This window comes from Physeter macrocephalus, chromosome 9 (assembly GCF_002837175.3).
Source record: "Physeter macrocephalus isolate SW-GA chromosome 9, ASM283717v5, whole genome shotgun sequence".
Classification (NCBI taxonomy): Eukaryota; Metazoa; Chordata; class Mammalia; order Artiodactyla; family Physeteridae; genus Physeter; species Physeter macrocephalus.
This window is the reverse complement of record NC_041222.1, coordinates 46,227,021-46,242,857: the sequence shown is the minus strand read 5'-3', so window position 1 is coordinate 46,242,857 and position 15,837 is coordinate 46,227,021. Positions and strand designations below refer to the sequence as shown.

Here is a 15,837-nt window from a genome sequence, read left to right as displayed (position 1 = left end):
CAAGAGACAGAGGAGGGGAGAGAAAGCCTTGGGAGCGAATAAGGGGAGGAGGCAGAAAGGCCACATCAGGAACTTGGATCACATGGGAGGTGGGGAGATGAATGAGACCAGGGATTTCGTAAAGCCTGGCTGGGTTTAACAGTCCAGTTGGAAATTCTGAAGCTACAAACCCCAGGGCCTCGAGGGAAGCTCATTCTTGTAAAGTCAGCCTGCTTGGTTAAGGACATTGTCTTCATGGAATCCAAATGGATTTACAATCCTTGCTTCTTCCCTGCAGTTCATTGTCAGGAGATTACGGATTTAGGACACAGAAGTTGGTTCAGAATCTGAAAAGTTCCCTTTATAGCAAGTGAGTCTACGATTGCGGGGCACTCTCCTCAAAAGAAGGACTGCTTCTTTTTCTTATCCCCCTGCAGCAGAAGACCAATTTCTCTGTGGAGAAGACAATGTTTGATACGGTTTGGAGCCTCCATGCTTTGACGCTGGAGCTAACCGGGTAGTTTAGGTAGCTGGTGGAGTCAGGCGTCAACTTGGGGATGAGACTCCCTGGCCCTCCCGACTCACGTCTAGCGATATGGTTCACAGTCCAGCAGCGAGTACGTTTTCAATTCCGAGTTAGGTGACGGGAGATGGACGTGGTCATCCGGGACCAGCCAGTCGCAAGAGTGTCCCCGGGCTTCCCCGCCGCCTGGCTGCTACTGCCGGGACCCTGTCAGTGAGGAAGGAGCTCGGTACTTGGGACGGCTGTTCACACGTGAGCGCTAGGAGCCCCAGAACCCGCCCGAGAGCCAGTGGCCACCTAGAAGAAGCGCGGGCCGCGGCCATTTCCAAATCGACGCCCACGCCCGCAGAGCGGTCCCAGCGAACAGCAGGTGTCACCCTTCTGCTTCCAAACCCCAACTGCCTCCAGGTGCCTCGCGTGCTCTCTAAACTTGTGCGTTCGGAGCCACGGCACCGTGGGATGGCAGCACCCTCCCGCGCTGCTACCGCGCGGCCCTGCGTGTCGGGGTTCCCCGCGTGGCAGCGGCGGCCGGGCGCCAGCTGTTGCGGGCGGATGCACAAGGGGGCGGGGGCGGCCTCAGCCGGCGGACGAAGAGCGAACTCGCGGCGGAGGTGAGGAAGGTGCTGCGCTTCCAAGTCCCTCCCCTTCCCGCGGCGGGTTCTGGGCGCACGGAGCAGTGCGGGGCGGCGCCGCTTGGGCTCGTGGCAGAGGCGCTCGCACCATGGCCGAGGCTCCCGCTCCCGCCCGGGTCCCGGCGCGCCGGCACTACCGCGTGCAACTGCGCTTCGTCACCGAGGAGCAGCTCTTCGCCGCGGGGCCGCTCTCGCTTCCCAACCCGAAGTCTCTGCGGCTGGAGGTGCACCCAGCAGGGGAGGAGGCGGATGCGACGGTGACTGACGGTGAGGTACTGGCGCGACCCACGCACGCGAGTCGCGCTCGGAAGTGGCGGCCCCCGGCGCGCGGGGCGTGCGCTGGGGGCGCGGGGTGCGGTCCTCGTGGCCCTGAGCAGGTGTGCGCCCTCTCCGCACGACAGCTCGCCGGGGGGAAGTGTGGGGCTACCTCGCCTGTGCCGAAGAGGCCCAGATGGATCCAATTGTGTCTGACTGCGCTCAGAGAAACTTTGGCGCTCGGGGCAGACAGGCTCTGCGAACTAGTCTTGGCCATAACTTATAAGTGTCCAAAGTGAGGCGCGTGATTTCCTCGCCGGGAACCTATGCCTCTTTCCTTCCAGGCCTCGCTCCCTTTCCGAGGCAGTGGGCCACCTTCCAGCCTGAAGCTGTCTTGAGGGCGAAGTTCTGAGTGTAGGAAGGACACTGAGCCGGGTGTGCAGCAGTCTGAGCCCCTGGGGCGGCTCGTGTGGTGTCTGCCAGGCATTAGTTTTTGGTTCAGAAGTTGACCTTTATCAAGGACGTGCAAGTGCAGCCCCCTGGGTTCCTCGAGCCGAGCAGTGGGTATATTAAAGGAATGCTGCTAATCTTTGTGGGATCCCGGACGTTTTTGAGAATTCGAGGAAACGTCTAGAACGTGGCCCCAGAAAACGTGTATACTTGCGCACCAAACTTTGCATATAAATATGAGTGGGTCACATCTCATTCCTGCAGCTCTTATTAAGTACAGGTTCTAATAAGTGTAGGGAATAGAGCCTGAGGCAGCTGCAAGTCTTAAGACTCCTCAGGTTTCTTCCGACCCTAGCTTCTAAGACGCTGTGTAGAGTTTAAGGTGTTCTGCGTTGTGGTTTGGTTCCAGTGAGAATTTGAAGTACTGTCCTCCTGCTCCTCAGTGATAAGTAGGATACCGATTCACTGCTGTATCTCTAAGGCCTTAGAACAGATCCAGGCACAGAGTAGGCACTCAAAAATTGCTTGTTGTAGAATAAAAGAAACCCTTCACCTGTGTCTTCACCCTTTACTCTAGGCTGGGATAGGGAGGTTTGGGTCTTTTAAAAAAAGAAGTATTAAATATCATTTGACCAGTATTTTAGGAAGCTTGAGGTTGGGCAAGAGATCAAAAGCCTTACTCAGCAACTCATTGCTTTCTCTTTTGGAAAGGAGAAGGAAAAAGAAGTAGATTTCAGTGTTGCTCCTGGGAATTCTGAAACTCACGGTGCCAGAAAAAGAGTTCAGTTTGCCTGTTATTTTAATTTTGTTTAATCTGTAGCCATACATAGAAACAGAAGAGCAGATTTGAGATATACATGGTACTTGCTGTCCTGTGGCCTTTCCACAAATGTGCCTTAAAAGAAGAAGTATCAGAGGTTCAAGGTGACTGAAGTTGTAGACTCCCCAGAGCACACCCAATGCCTGCCCTATGAGGAAATAATTATCTTACAGAGAGGAATAAGTTTCCCTCGGTGTAGCACATCAAGTCTGGAGATGACCTGTGTGGTATGTATTAAACCAAATTAATGGAAATAAAAAGAATAATTAAAGCTAAGGCAAGCAGTCATTGCCACAAGATTTTGACTAAATTCCTTGGGAAAGATTCACTAACAAAAAAGCAGAGAACTCGATCTCTTAACAGCTTGAGTCCTAACATGCATTCTGTATATGAACACGGTTACAAAGGTTTGCCACTCTTTCATGGAGAGTTTTTGGAGAACTATTCTGGAGCTTTTTTAAAAGTAGCTCATTTTGCTATATGACCAACTAGACTCCTGTGGATGGTGGCCAGGCAGAGCAGCTTACAAATTCTAATGAATTATTAGAAGAAACATAGTATGGTACTCAAATAATGTACAGTTAGTGGCAGCATTTTGAAAGAGTAGAATTTCTCCTGGGATAAAGATTGGCCCATAATCTTTAATGGATTATAAGAAAGGGCCTAAGCAATGTACCATGAGAAAACTATATAGTTTCTTAATTCATATCTAGAATTAGTTGTTAAACAAGTAGACTCTGGAGTAACTGCCTGGATCCTTTTATAACTGTGCTACATTTTGCAAAACTTTCATTCTACTTAATTTCCGTTTTTTCATTTGTAAAATAATACACATGTGTTGTGATAATACACGTGTTATGAGGCTCAAATAGAAGGATGCAGACACCATGCTTGATACAATACCTGGCATATGTTAAGAGATCAGTAAGTGTTCACTGTTTTTAATAATATTATATTTATGTCCTGTCCCCAAAACAATAGTTTTCTCAGGCTGTTCTGAGGAATAGCTAGGCTGTATTTTTGTGAAGATGAAATCTGATAATAACTTGGAAAAATGGAATAATCTTTTAGATTCCGGGTCTCAATAGTTTGTCACGTAAGGAATGGAACAGAACAAGACAAATCAGTTTATTTTCAGTCCCTCCGAAATTGACAGTGATTTTATGAAGGGAATGTACCAGGGGATACAGCTAGTAATGTGCTCTAGCTTGTGGAGTCTGGGAAGACATTCATCTATTCCTCCTTTCCTTAACAATTTTTTTGAGCCTCTTTACTACCACTGAGAGCATGCTTAGTTCATCCTCCTATCCCCAGAGCCTTCCACAATACCTAGCATACGCAAGGCATCAATAAATGTTTCTTGAGCGAGTCAGTGATTTAACTCAAGAATTTTTTAATCTTGCTAAAATGAGAATTAAAATACTGAGTACTGAGAGTGCAGGCTCTGAGGTGTCTCCCAAATGATTAAGACACTGGCTTCACTTACAGTCTAGAAGGATGTTTTTTTGTTTTTGTTTTTTGTTTTTTTTTTTTGCAGCACGCGGGCCTCTCACTGTTGTGGCCTTTCCCGTTGTGGAGCACAAGCCCCGAACGCGCAGGCTCAGCGGCCATGGCTCACGGGCCCAGCCGCTCCGCGGCATGTGGGATCCTCCCGGACACGGGTTCTGCAGCAAAGATATTGGATCTGCTCTAGATAAATTTTTCAGCGGCCATGGCTCACGGGCCCAGCCGCTCCGCGGCATGTGGGATCCTTCCGGACAGGGGCACGAACCCGTGTCCCCTGCATCGGCAGGCGGACTCTCAACCACTGCGCCACCAGGGAAGCCCTAGAAGGATGTTTTAAAATATAGTGAGTTAGGGCTTCCCTGGTGACGCAGTGGTTGAGAATCTGCCTGCCGATGCAGGGGACACGGGTTCGAGCCCCGGTCCGGGAAGATCCCACATGCCGTGGAGCAACTAGACCCGTGAGCCACAACAACTGAGCCTGCACGTCTGGAGCCTGTGCTCCACAACAAGAGAGGCAGTGATAGTGAGAGGCGCGTGCACCGCGATGAAGAGTGGCCCCCACTTGCCACAACTAGAGAAAGCCCTCGCACAGAAACGAAGACACCACACAGCAAAAATAAATTAATAAATTAATAAACTCCTACCCCCAATATAAAAAAAAAAGGAAAACAAAATCTAAAACCTTAGAAAAATAATAAAATAAAATATAGTGAGTTAACAGACAATTGGAGGTATAGTAAGGTCAACAGATCAGGAGCCAATTGCCGATGAAAAGATAGTTTGTTACTCAGTTCTCAAGAGGAGAGGGCACAGCATGGTGGGGCGGTGGGGTGGGTGAGGAGAAGCGCTGGAGTCCGTCAGGAGGCAGGGGGAGATGGGGAGCTGTGGGCAAGAGCCTTCGCCGTGCTTTCTGTGGGAAGGAATGGCTGAGGCAGGGTGGGCAGGTGTAGATTGGCTAGTTTGAATAATTCCAGTGGATTCTGGTGCATACGCGCTCTCCCTAGTGGTCGGGTATCTGGCCCTGGGGTGATTAGGGCAGGTGGTTAGTGGCCCAGAGTGTGACGGCCCAATAAAGCAGGTGGTTGGAGTGTGGGCTTTGGATTGGTTGGATTATATTTGAAAAGTGTGCTTGCAGGTATGTTGTTTACTGTCTTTAGGAATTGGCTTACCCTGGGAGGGGCACTCTCTCCAGCATCAGCAAGGCCCCTAATGTCAAAGCATCAGAATACAAAACGAAAAGACATGGTTAATACAAGGGAGAATCAGAATACAAGGGAATTGATAAGTATATAGGGTGGGGCTGGGTGCTGCTGGGAGAGGAGGGTGGCGCAGGTAAGAAGGGCTTGTGGGTCAGGAGTTGAGTTCAGGTGATGGGGAAGAGTATACATTGTTTTCATACCTCAAGTGTATAAAAGAACTGGGAAAGGGAGGGGAACCAAAAAACAGTGGGGAATGGGGCTGCTTCTCCACCCCTTTCGCCAGGGTCTTTGTAAGCCCCGTGCTGGGCGTCTGGGGGAAGAAATTAATTGCTGAGACTGTATTGTGCAAAGGCTAAAGGCAGAGTGGATCTCCAGGAGAAAAGAGAGAACTTTTCCTCCGTTCCTCAGTTTAGAGTTGTCTTTTAGTTAATCTGGAAGAGTTTGGAAAATATGTAAATAAGCCACACTGATAATCCAGTATAAAAATGCAGTGGTTTTTGTCTCTGAGAGGTTGTGAGAGGATGCTAGGTTTTTTGTTCCCTCGTGGTTGCTCATCTCATTAGAGGAGGGAGAAGAAACGTCAGAGAAGCATATCCTTTGTATCACATGGGAGGACTAATTTTCCTTCATTAAATCTGTGATAAAAGTGTTAGTAAATTGAGGTCTAGGGCCAGAATCTGGAAGTCAGTCACCTATGTATGACATGAGCATTAATTACTTTTCTTTCAAAAAATATTTATTGAACATGTGTTCTGTGCTAATCACTGTATGGGCAATACAGGGGCGAGATAAAGGCCCAGCTTTATGGAACTCATGTTTTAATTGGGAGAAGACAATAGCCAAAGACACAGCAAGATAATTTCAGATTGAGGTAAATGTTTTAAAGAAAACGAACAGAATGAAAAAACAGAGACATTGAGAGGAAGGCTGATTTAGAGAGTGTGGTCAGGGAAGGCCTCTCTGAGGACGTAATATTTGATCTGAGGCAGGAGGGATGAAAAGAGCCAGCTAAGCACCAGGCTGGAGGAAAACTGTCACAGGCCAAGAAAACAGCAGGTAGAAGGGCCCTGGAGCTGCAAGGAGCTGGTGTGTTTGAGATGGCCAGTGTAGCTGATGCTTGTTAAGGGGGAGGGGGAGGAATGTAAGTTAAAGTTAGCATCCCAGTTATTATTGGAGCATAACAAGCTACCTCTGTGGCTTAAAATAACTATTTTATAATGCTTCCAGACTCTGGGGGTTAAGAAACCAGGCAGGGAGTGGCTGGGTGATTCCTTTGCTCCTTGTGGCATTGACACGTTACTCCTTGGCACACAGCTGGTGGCCAGCCTGGTCTGGGGGATCTAGGAAGGCTTCATTCACCTGGGTTTACATCTGGGCTGGTGTGATGCTTAATTTTGCATGTTACTTTGGGTGGGCCATGTGCCCAGATATCTGGTCAAACATTATTCTGGATGTTTCTGTGAGGGTGTTTTGGGATGAGATTAATATTTAAATTGGTGACTTTGAGGAAAGCAGATTGCCCCCCCCCCCGAATGTGGTGGGCCTCATCAAATCAGTTGAAGGCCTTAAAAGATTAAAGACTGATCTTCCCTGAGCAAGAAAGAATTCTGCCAGTAGATGGCCTTTGGACATGAACTAGAACGCTGAGGCTGTCAGTATGGAGACTACAGGTGGCCTCTGCATATGGCGTGGCTTCCTCCTGCATGGTTTCTTCGCACTGGGGCTTTCTTCCAGGGAGACTTCTGGTTCCAAGTGAGAATTTTCCAGCAGACAAAGCAGAAGCTGCATTCCTTTTTGTGATGCATGCATGGAAGTCAGTTAACATCACCTGTGTCATGCTCTATTGGTCAAAGCATTTATAAACCTGCTCAGGTTCAAAGGGAGAGGATGTAGACACCACCTCTTTATGGGAAAAGTATCAAAGGATTTGGGTACAATGTTTTAAAACTGCCAGTTAGACCAACTGGGTCATGTAGGGTGTAACACACACACACACACACACACACTCACACTCACACACTCTCACTAATGGGGTTTTGCAGGAACTACAATAACAACCTTCTTCATCACAATTACTGAAAAAGCTGGTAGAGAGCATGGGTTTGGATGTATACCACAGTGGGCTTTCTCATTCTTCTCTTATAAATTGAACTTGCTCCCACTTGGGGTGAGCACCCCATAAAATAACTTTCCTCCAAGCAGCAGACCAAGAAACAAGCAGGGAGGGGGCCGGAGTGGACAGGTCCTATCCTGCTCCCAAAGGCACAAATCAGAGAACCCTGTGGGAGAGAGGGCGGGGGTGGGGAGGGAGGCTAGACTCCTCACTGGGGCACAGCATTTCTCAGTGGGGCACAAATAACATTTGTGCTGGGGACGTTCTTCCTTGTGAGAAACACTGCAGCGTGGTTAGCACCCTGTACCCCGCCTCTCATACCCCAGTTTCCGTCACAGTGAAGAGCAGTCTTCGTGTGCGCTAGTGTAGCTCCCGTCACGTGGACACATGAGGGAGGAGAAATGCAGAACTCCCCCTCCTGCCCGCCCCAGCAGTCACAAATTCAGCATACCCTAACACGCCTCCATCTAAGCTATTTGGAAAACAACTACATATTTCTCTGGCACAGTAGCCTCTCCCCCAAACAGTAGGCTATTCCTTCTATTCATGGGCAAATCTGACCTTGCTGCTGTTTAATCCTAGCAACTCTCTCGATATTGTTGCCCTGAAGAGTTGTTTGAAGATGTGAAATACTGTCAGAATCCTGCCAAGTAACTCCTTTCTTTCATTATTTTACCAAAAGCAGTGCTCTCATGATTTCATTATAGCTTTCCAAGGAAGATATTTAATGCAGTGAAACTGAGGCTTTCAGCTAGACCTGGTTTTGTGTTCCAGCATTATGGGATGTATACCAGTGAAGAAAAAGCATTTCCTTCCTCTGTCAGGCAGTAACGGTACCTCGAATGGATGACAAATGGAAAACCGGTCAAGGCCCTTGTGCATCTGAGTCTAAAGACACCAGAAGTGAAAACAGATGAAAAGACTTGTTTTCCTGGCCAAATAAAGACCCTTTAAGATCCCTTTCCTCCCCCATTTTCAATAGTCTTACTAAATTGTGGTCTGTGATCAGTACCAATGAATAGTCCAAAGACAGGCAATCCACAGATTAATACTTAGTCAGTGCCCCTGGGAAGAGAACAGAGGCATATGGGGATCTTGTGCATAAACTGTAGATAGCATAGTTGCCCGTAATTTTCAGAGTTGTTATTCAAAACAAAGAGGTTGTTGAAGGGGAAGAAAAGCAATATCACTGACATCATATTTGTGCTTTGTGTTGTGACTGGCCACAGGATATTGGAAATAGATAATTACTTTAAAAGATGACGCTTATAAAAATGTACCAGATTAGAACCATCCTGATGATGAAACTCCTTCTGTACCTCCTTTCCCCCTCCTGTGGTCGCAGGTGATGTACACTCTTAACCCTGGCACATTGGAGCATATGGAGTCCATTCTGTCATCAGTATCCTCCTCCTCCCAGGATTTTCCTCCCTTATAAATCCCCAGTGCCTGGGAGCCTTCCCCACACCCCTCACTTCCTTCTCTATTTTGCCAGGGTTTCACCCTGAAGATTTGTGGGTAAAAGCTGAAGAGGTTAGGTTTTTCCAGTGCATTAGCATTTTAATAGGGACAAATTCCTTGCTCAGTGGAATGCCCTTATATTCTTGAATAAGGTCTTTTTTTTTTTTCAGGCCTGAGAGATGGCTGGGTATCCCAGATCACTTTTTAATTATTATATTTACCTCCATTTAGCTAAGCTACTCCTTCGTGGTAGGTGCTACACACATTATCTCTAGCCTCAAGTGACCTGGAGGGTAAATAATATTGACCTTATTTTATTGGTCCATTTTGTTCCAGGTATATTGTCCTCAAAACCTGGCTCCATGACCTTGGGTAGGTTTACTGGCTCCATGACCTTGGGTAGGTTTACTGAACCTGCCTGAACCTTGCTTTCTCTCCTGGAAGCTGAGATAAGTTTTACCTCATAAAGTAATGGGGAAAAATAAACAGAATAATAAAAAGTGGAAAAATTCAAAATGACTTCAATTAATTTCCAAAGTAAACAGAGTCAAACTTATCAGATAAAAGTAATGCAAAGATATTTGACAAGCAGTTGTAAAGCTAAGCTGCCACTTTTGTGGAACTTACATTCTAGCACCATTCAGAAAGCATCAGGATTCTTTGTCTATTCTGGACTTCCTGCAGGACTGTAGGAGGACATGTATATTTTGTGATTCTAATAGATTCATTGTGTATAGTTGTCTTTCATATTCAGAATATGGCTAACTCTCTACTGTCAACCTCTCTGCTGAGGGATCTTTTCTCAGGGCCTTTTTATGTGCTGTTCCTTCTCCTTGAAATGCTATTCCATGTCCATATCCCCATCCCAGCCATTTGTGTATTTGGGTCCTTCTCATCCTTTAGTTTGAAAGTTATGTTTCTCACCAGGCTGAGTGCCCACTGTTCCTACTGCATCCACCGCCATTTAGCTCAGCCCTCTCGCTTTCATAGCAATTATCACAACTTGTAATGAGGAATTTTAAAATAGTTATTCACTCTTCGTTAAAATTGAAGTTGGAATCACAGGCCACAATCACAGGAGTATTCAGTGAGAAACCTTGAGAAGAGAAGAGGTTGACCCAAATGCTTTTGAGAATGTGGGGAGAAGGTTGAAGCCTATTTTCCAATTAGGAACCATGAAGGCATAAAGAATAAAGAGCACTTGTCAGGTCAGGTGGAAGGACTATTTGGATCAGAGCTACACGTATTCTGAATTTTGTCATCATGAAATTGAGTTCCTGGCCAGTCTCTTTGTTAAGGGAAAAAAAGTCTCCCATAATATTTTGTTTTTAACCATAGAAAGTTTATTGTTATCTCCTGGGAAACATAAGTCAACCTTGAGGGTCTTACGACTACTGAAAAGCTTATTTAACATGTTTGCTATGAGAAATTGTATCTACTTACTATATGTTTATTTTAGAAACTTGCATTTGTTAGAATGTTTGTTGTAGAAGATTGAGTTTATTCACCTAGTTGTGTTGTCCACAGCAGCACTGTGATGAATAGGTTACTAACTTTCCTCAGTAATGCTCCTCATATCAGTGATGGGAATTATTTTCATTTATTGGTTAATGCAGTTCATATTTACTGCTCATGAGCCAGGCACTGTCCAAGGTGCTGGGCAAGTAGCAGGGTATTAGTTATCTATTGCTGAGTAACAAATAACCACCAACCCAGTGGCTTAAAAACACACACTGCTTGTCTTACTGTTTCTAGGGTCAGGAATCTTGGCATGGCTTAGCAGGGTCCTCTGCTCAGGATCTCTCAGAGCTGCAGTCAAGGCTCTGCTTGTGCCGAGGTTTCATATAAAGATTGGAGCGGGGAGTGATCCTCTCCTAAGCCCACTTGTGTGGTTATTGGCATAATTCAATCCATCAGTCGTTGTTCACTGAAGGCCTCGATTCCTTGTGGCCCATTTGCAGGAGGCCCTCTCCAGTTCCTCCATACATGGGCTGCCCAACATGGTAACTCGTGTCATCAAGGCCAGTAAGAGAGAAAGGAGTCTGACAGCAAGATGAAAGTCTCAGTCTTTTGTAACCTGATCATGGAAGTGACAGCCATGACCTTTGTCGTAGTCTGTCAGTTAGCCAGTAGGCCATTCCACACCCGATGAGAGAGGATTCCATAGTGGCATGAATACCAGCAAGCAGGGACCATTGAGGGCCATCTTAGGGTCTGCCTGTCACAAGGAATGACCAAAACAAAGTCACTGCTTTTACCAAGCATACATTCTAGTACCAGTCAGAAAGCATCAGTGTCTTTGTCTCTTCTGGACTTTCTGTGGACCTGTGTGAAGAGAATATATTTGTGCTTCTAACACAAATTGCTAAACACCAGGTGAAGAATCCTGCTTTTTAAAATTAGTTATCACATATAGTCCTGCTGTGAAGCTCTCAGGGAGTTTGCTGCTCAATTGTAGAACTAAAGCACATATCTCAAAGTATAGGAAATCTCTCAACAGAGCTTCACTGATCAATGGAACAGAAAATCAGTTCCAGTGTGCTTTTGGCTTCTAGGTCCTTTGCTTTGCTTTGGATAGCTGGATGGCAGAGGCCCATATTTATGATTAAGGCAAATCCTGTTGTGGGAACCTCTGTTTAATTTTTAGTCAGCTTTACTTCATCATGACTTCATTTCTTTGTCTGGAAGGCTTAGCTAGCTTTTCTTCTTTGCAGGAAGGCAGGGAAGAGATTATTGAAGATAAAATTTGCCTTGTGTTTAGGTTCAGACACTGAAGCATTTTTATGAAGTCACTCACAGGGGAGACTGAGTGAGCTGCTGTTTCAAATACAGGAAATTACAGTGAAGTTTTATAGAGTGAAACAAAGAAGTTAGGACAAGATGGGAAAGGAGAAAGAAAGAAGGAACAATGGATGGATTGGTGGATGGATAGAAGGGAGAGAGGGAAGAAGAAAGGAAGCTAGAGTGCTCACTGTGGGTTTATTGCATCTTAGGGGATAAACAACTGGTTCACTCCAGCAATACTGCTGTTTTCTGTACTAGCCATGTTTTATGTCATTATCTAAAATATATTTCACAAACTTTGACATTTACACAGTCACGGGTTTAGAATGTATATTTTGAAAGACATGGAGGGACTTCCCTGGTGGCGCAGTGGTTAAGAATCTGCCTGCCAATGCAGGAGACACGGGTTTGAGCCCTGGTCCAGGAAGATCCCACATGCCGTGGAGTAACTAAGCCCGTGTGCCACAACTACTGAGCCTGCGCTCTTAGCCCTCGAGCCAGAACTATTGAGCCCCCGTGCCACAACTCGTGAAGCCTGCGCGCCTAGAGCCCGTGCTCTGCAATGAGAAGCCACTGCGATGAGAAGCCTGCGCGCTGCAACGAAGAGTAGCCCCCGCTCACCACAACTAGAGAAAGCCCATGTGCAGCAATGAAGACCCAACGCAGCCAAAAAAAAAAAAAAAAAGACATGGAGATAGATAGTGGACAGGGTTGAGAGAATACCTATGCCTTGAATCGTGGGTATCAGAAAATAAAAGATGAATGAAAATCCGTAAATTAGGGCAGGGAAGAGGAATGTGAATCTAAATTTTATGCATTGCTGTCAGCCTAACCAAGTCCAGCTAATGACACTGCAGATCCCAAGGTATTTCTAAATATTGCAGATTAATGGGAGATGGCCTGGTACACTTGGAAAAAGACCAAGGCACATAGCAAAAGTCTCTTATTGGATAGTTGTTTACCATGTATCTGCTTCCTAACATTTCTGCTTTTCCTTTTTGTCTCATATTTTTCACTTTCAGCTAGTTAACTATGTGGCGGGGGGGCGGGGGCGGGAATCCTTCTTTTTTGGACAGACATGTACATGTAAGTCTTCTGTGATTCTGAGATGCCCAGTCTTCCTATGTTATTTGGGGCATGAGATTATATGCTCCAATTTACTAGAGAATTAATAAACATGTTTTGGGGTATGTATCATGACAAGGGTAGAAAACTCCCATAGCTGACAGTCATTAGAAGTATTTTATGTGGTGGTACAACATTATTAAATATTTTAATTTGCGGGGTAGTTGAGGTCATGGTGATGGTATAAACCTTAATCTCCCAACATATCCTCCTCCCAAAACAAAAATAACAAGAAGAAATATGTTCTCAGCATAACAAGAAGACAAAAACTGTCCAAACTTCAAAATACCTGCAACTGCAAAAATAAACATGGAGTCTCAGTGAGTTCTCTTTCATCCTCCTGCTGCAAGCCCTTGTAGATTACAAGGGCAGTCCCTGAAAAGTTGCATAAAATAGAGAAAGAAGAACTTGTAGCAGGCCTAATATTGATCTAAAGCTATCACCATAAAAAGAAAGTCCACTCTAAGAGTGAAAATTCTGGAAAGAAAAAAAGGTGATGTTGTAAATCAGGAAACTGACAATAGGAAAGAAACTTAAATTGCAAACAGTGTGTCAAGAAGCAATTTTGGAAAGGTAACACTTCAGGAGAAGAGAAGAAGTTTATAACAGGAGAGGCACCCTTTGAAAACCACATGTTGCAGAGAAATAAAAGAAAGCACATTTGTGATCCTACAAGACAAAAGAAAAAGGAAAAGGACAAATAACCCCACCCCTACAGCCTTCTTCCCAAACAAACAAACAAAAAACAGTGGGCAGAAGAACTGAATAGACATGTTTCCAAAGAGGAAGTGCAGATGGCCAACAGGCACATGAAAAGATGCTCAACATTGCTAATTATCAGGGAAATGCAAGTCAAAACCACAATGAGATATCACCTCACACCTGGCAGAATGGCTGTCATCAAAAAGAATACAAATAACAAATGTTGGCAAGGATGTAGAGAAAAGGGAACCCTCCTACACTGTTGGTGGGAATGTAAATTGGTACAGCCACTGTGGAAAATAGAATGGAGGTTTCTCAAAAAACTAAAAATAGAACTGCCGTATGATCCAGCATTTTCACTCCTGGGTATATATCGAAAAACAAACAAACAAGAAAACTAATTCGAAAAGTTGCATGCATCCCAGTGTTCATAGCAGTATTATTTACAATTGCCAAGGTATGGAAGCAACCTAAGTGTCCATCAACAGATGAATGAATAAAGAAAATATATATATATATATATATATATACAATGAGATACTACTTATCCATAAAAGAATAAAATTTTGCCATTTGCAGCAACATAGATGGACTTGGAGGGCATTATGCTAAGTGAAATAAGTCGAACAGAGAAAGACAAATACTGTAGGATATCATTTATATGTGGCATCTAAAACAAAGTACAACAAACTAGTGAATAAAACAAAAAAGAAGCAGACTCAGAGATACAGAGAAGAAACTAGTGGTTACCAGTGGGGAGAGGGAAGAGGGTGGGGGGCGAATATAGGGGCAGGGGAAAATAAAGGTTGTTACGGGATTATATGAAATCATGTGTGTGAAACTTTGGAAAATTGTAAAGCGCTATAGAATTTAAAGAATCTTTCATTCAATAAAAAATTAAAAATAAATTAAAAAGCCATCCAGTAAATCTACCACATTTTAGTACCTTGATAGAACAGTGTACTCTTAAAGTAGGCATCTCTTAAACCATTCCAAACCACCTGTACATAGAAATGCAGAGGCGTAAACAGTCTTCATTTGTATGTAACTACCTTAAAAATATAGCAGGAAATGAGAAGCAAATTAAATCATCTGATGAAAATTCTGCCAACTAAATGAAATGAAATAAAATAAAATTTTCTCAAATAAACATTTGAGGATTTGAAAAAACAAACTACGCTGGAAGCAGAAATTTAAAAACCAATAATAGACCAATAATAGAATAATAACCAATGAAGACTAATATTAAAAATTCCCTAAGGTATCTGAGACTCAAATGACAACCTAATAAGAGCATTAAAGAAAGTCAGGAAAATACCAAGAGAATGAAAAATGATATTAAAAAAGAAATAGAAAGGCAAGAGAGCAAGTATTTGAAATGAAATGTAGGCAAAGATGATCCAATTAGGTATAACTGGATTCCCTGAAAAAAGATATACAAAACAATGGAACAGAATTAATATTTAAAACAATAATTAAAAAATCCTTACTTCTTGCAAGTAAAAGGTTAGAATCTACATATTAAAAAGGCTTACTAGATATCAGGGAATATTGGCCCATAGCTCTGAGACCTATCTCAGTAAAATAGACTATATAAAGCTTTTTAAAAAAGTCCTTAGAGTTACATGGCAAAGAGATAAAATATCTTACAAAGGTATTTGGGTGGCTTTAGACATTCAAAAACAACATAATATTTGTTGTTAAAAAACAACATACAAAGTACATCAGCAGTAAAACAGCATTGTCATGTTTTTTACATAGGCAAGAACTCAGGAATTTGTAACCAGGACCCTTCTTGTGAATCTATCAGACTTCCACTAACACATGAGGAGATGAGCTTCAGAAGGGCTGGTGATGAGAATTTAATGTATTTCATTGTACATCTAACACTAAAAATGGGGATGAGGATAGAGAAATCTGTTATATTTGTTGCATATTAAAGTAGTGATTAGAAGAAAATTTATCGTCTTAAACACTTTTATCAATGAAAATGAAAAAATGAACATTAACAAATTAAATTCCAAACTCAAAAGCTAGAAAATGTATACAAAGACAAAGGAGGAAAATAATAAATAAAATTAGATATAATCAATAAGTCAAAACCATGGTTTTTGAAAAAAATTAGCAAAATATACAAACTACTAACTAACCTAATGAGAAGGTATAAATATTCAAAACAAGAATTGGCAAGGAAGAAATAACACTTAAAACAGAAGAATTTAAAAAAATCATTAGGGGCTTCCCTGGTGGCGCAGTGGTTGAGAGTCCGCCTGCCGATGCAGGGGACA

General features: G+C 43.8%; 1 protein-coding gene across 2 annotated transcripts in view; it reads left to right on the top strand.

Annotated features, from left to right (window-relative positions):
• Window positions 1-1,182: 1,182 nt before the first annotated feature.
• The window catches only part of LOC102981470 (histone-arginine methyltransferase CARM1-like), a 275,440-nt gene continuing 260,785 nt past the window's right edge, over window positions 1,183-15,837 (top strand). For both annotated transcript variants that reach the window (XM_028493912.1, XM_028493913.1), the window contains exon 1: window positions 1,183-1,401. In XM_028493912.1, the coding sequence (XP_028349713.1) occupies window positions 1,224-1,401 (178 nt within the window). In that variant the 5' untranslated portion in view covers window positions 1,183-1,223. The remainder of the gene's footprint in view (window positions 1,402-15,837) is intronic.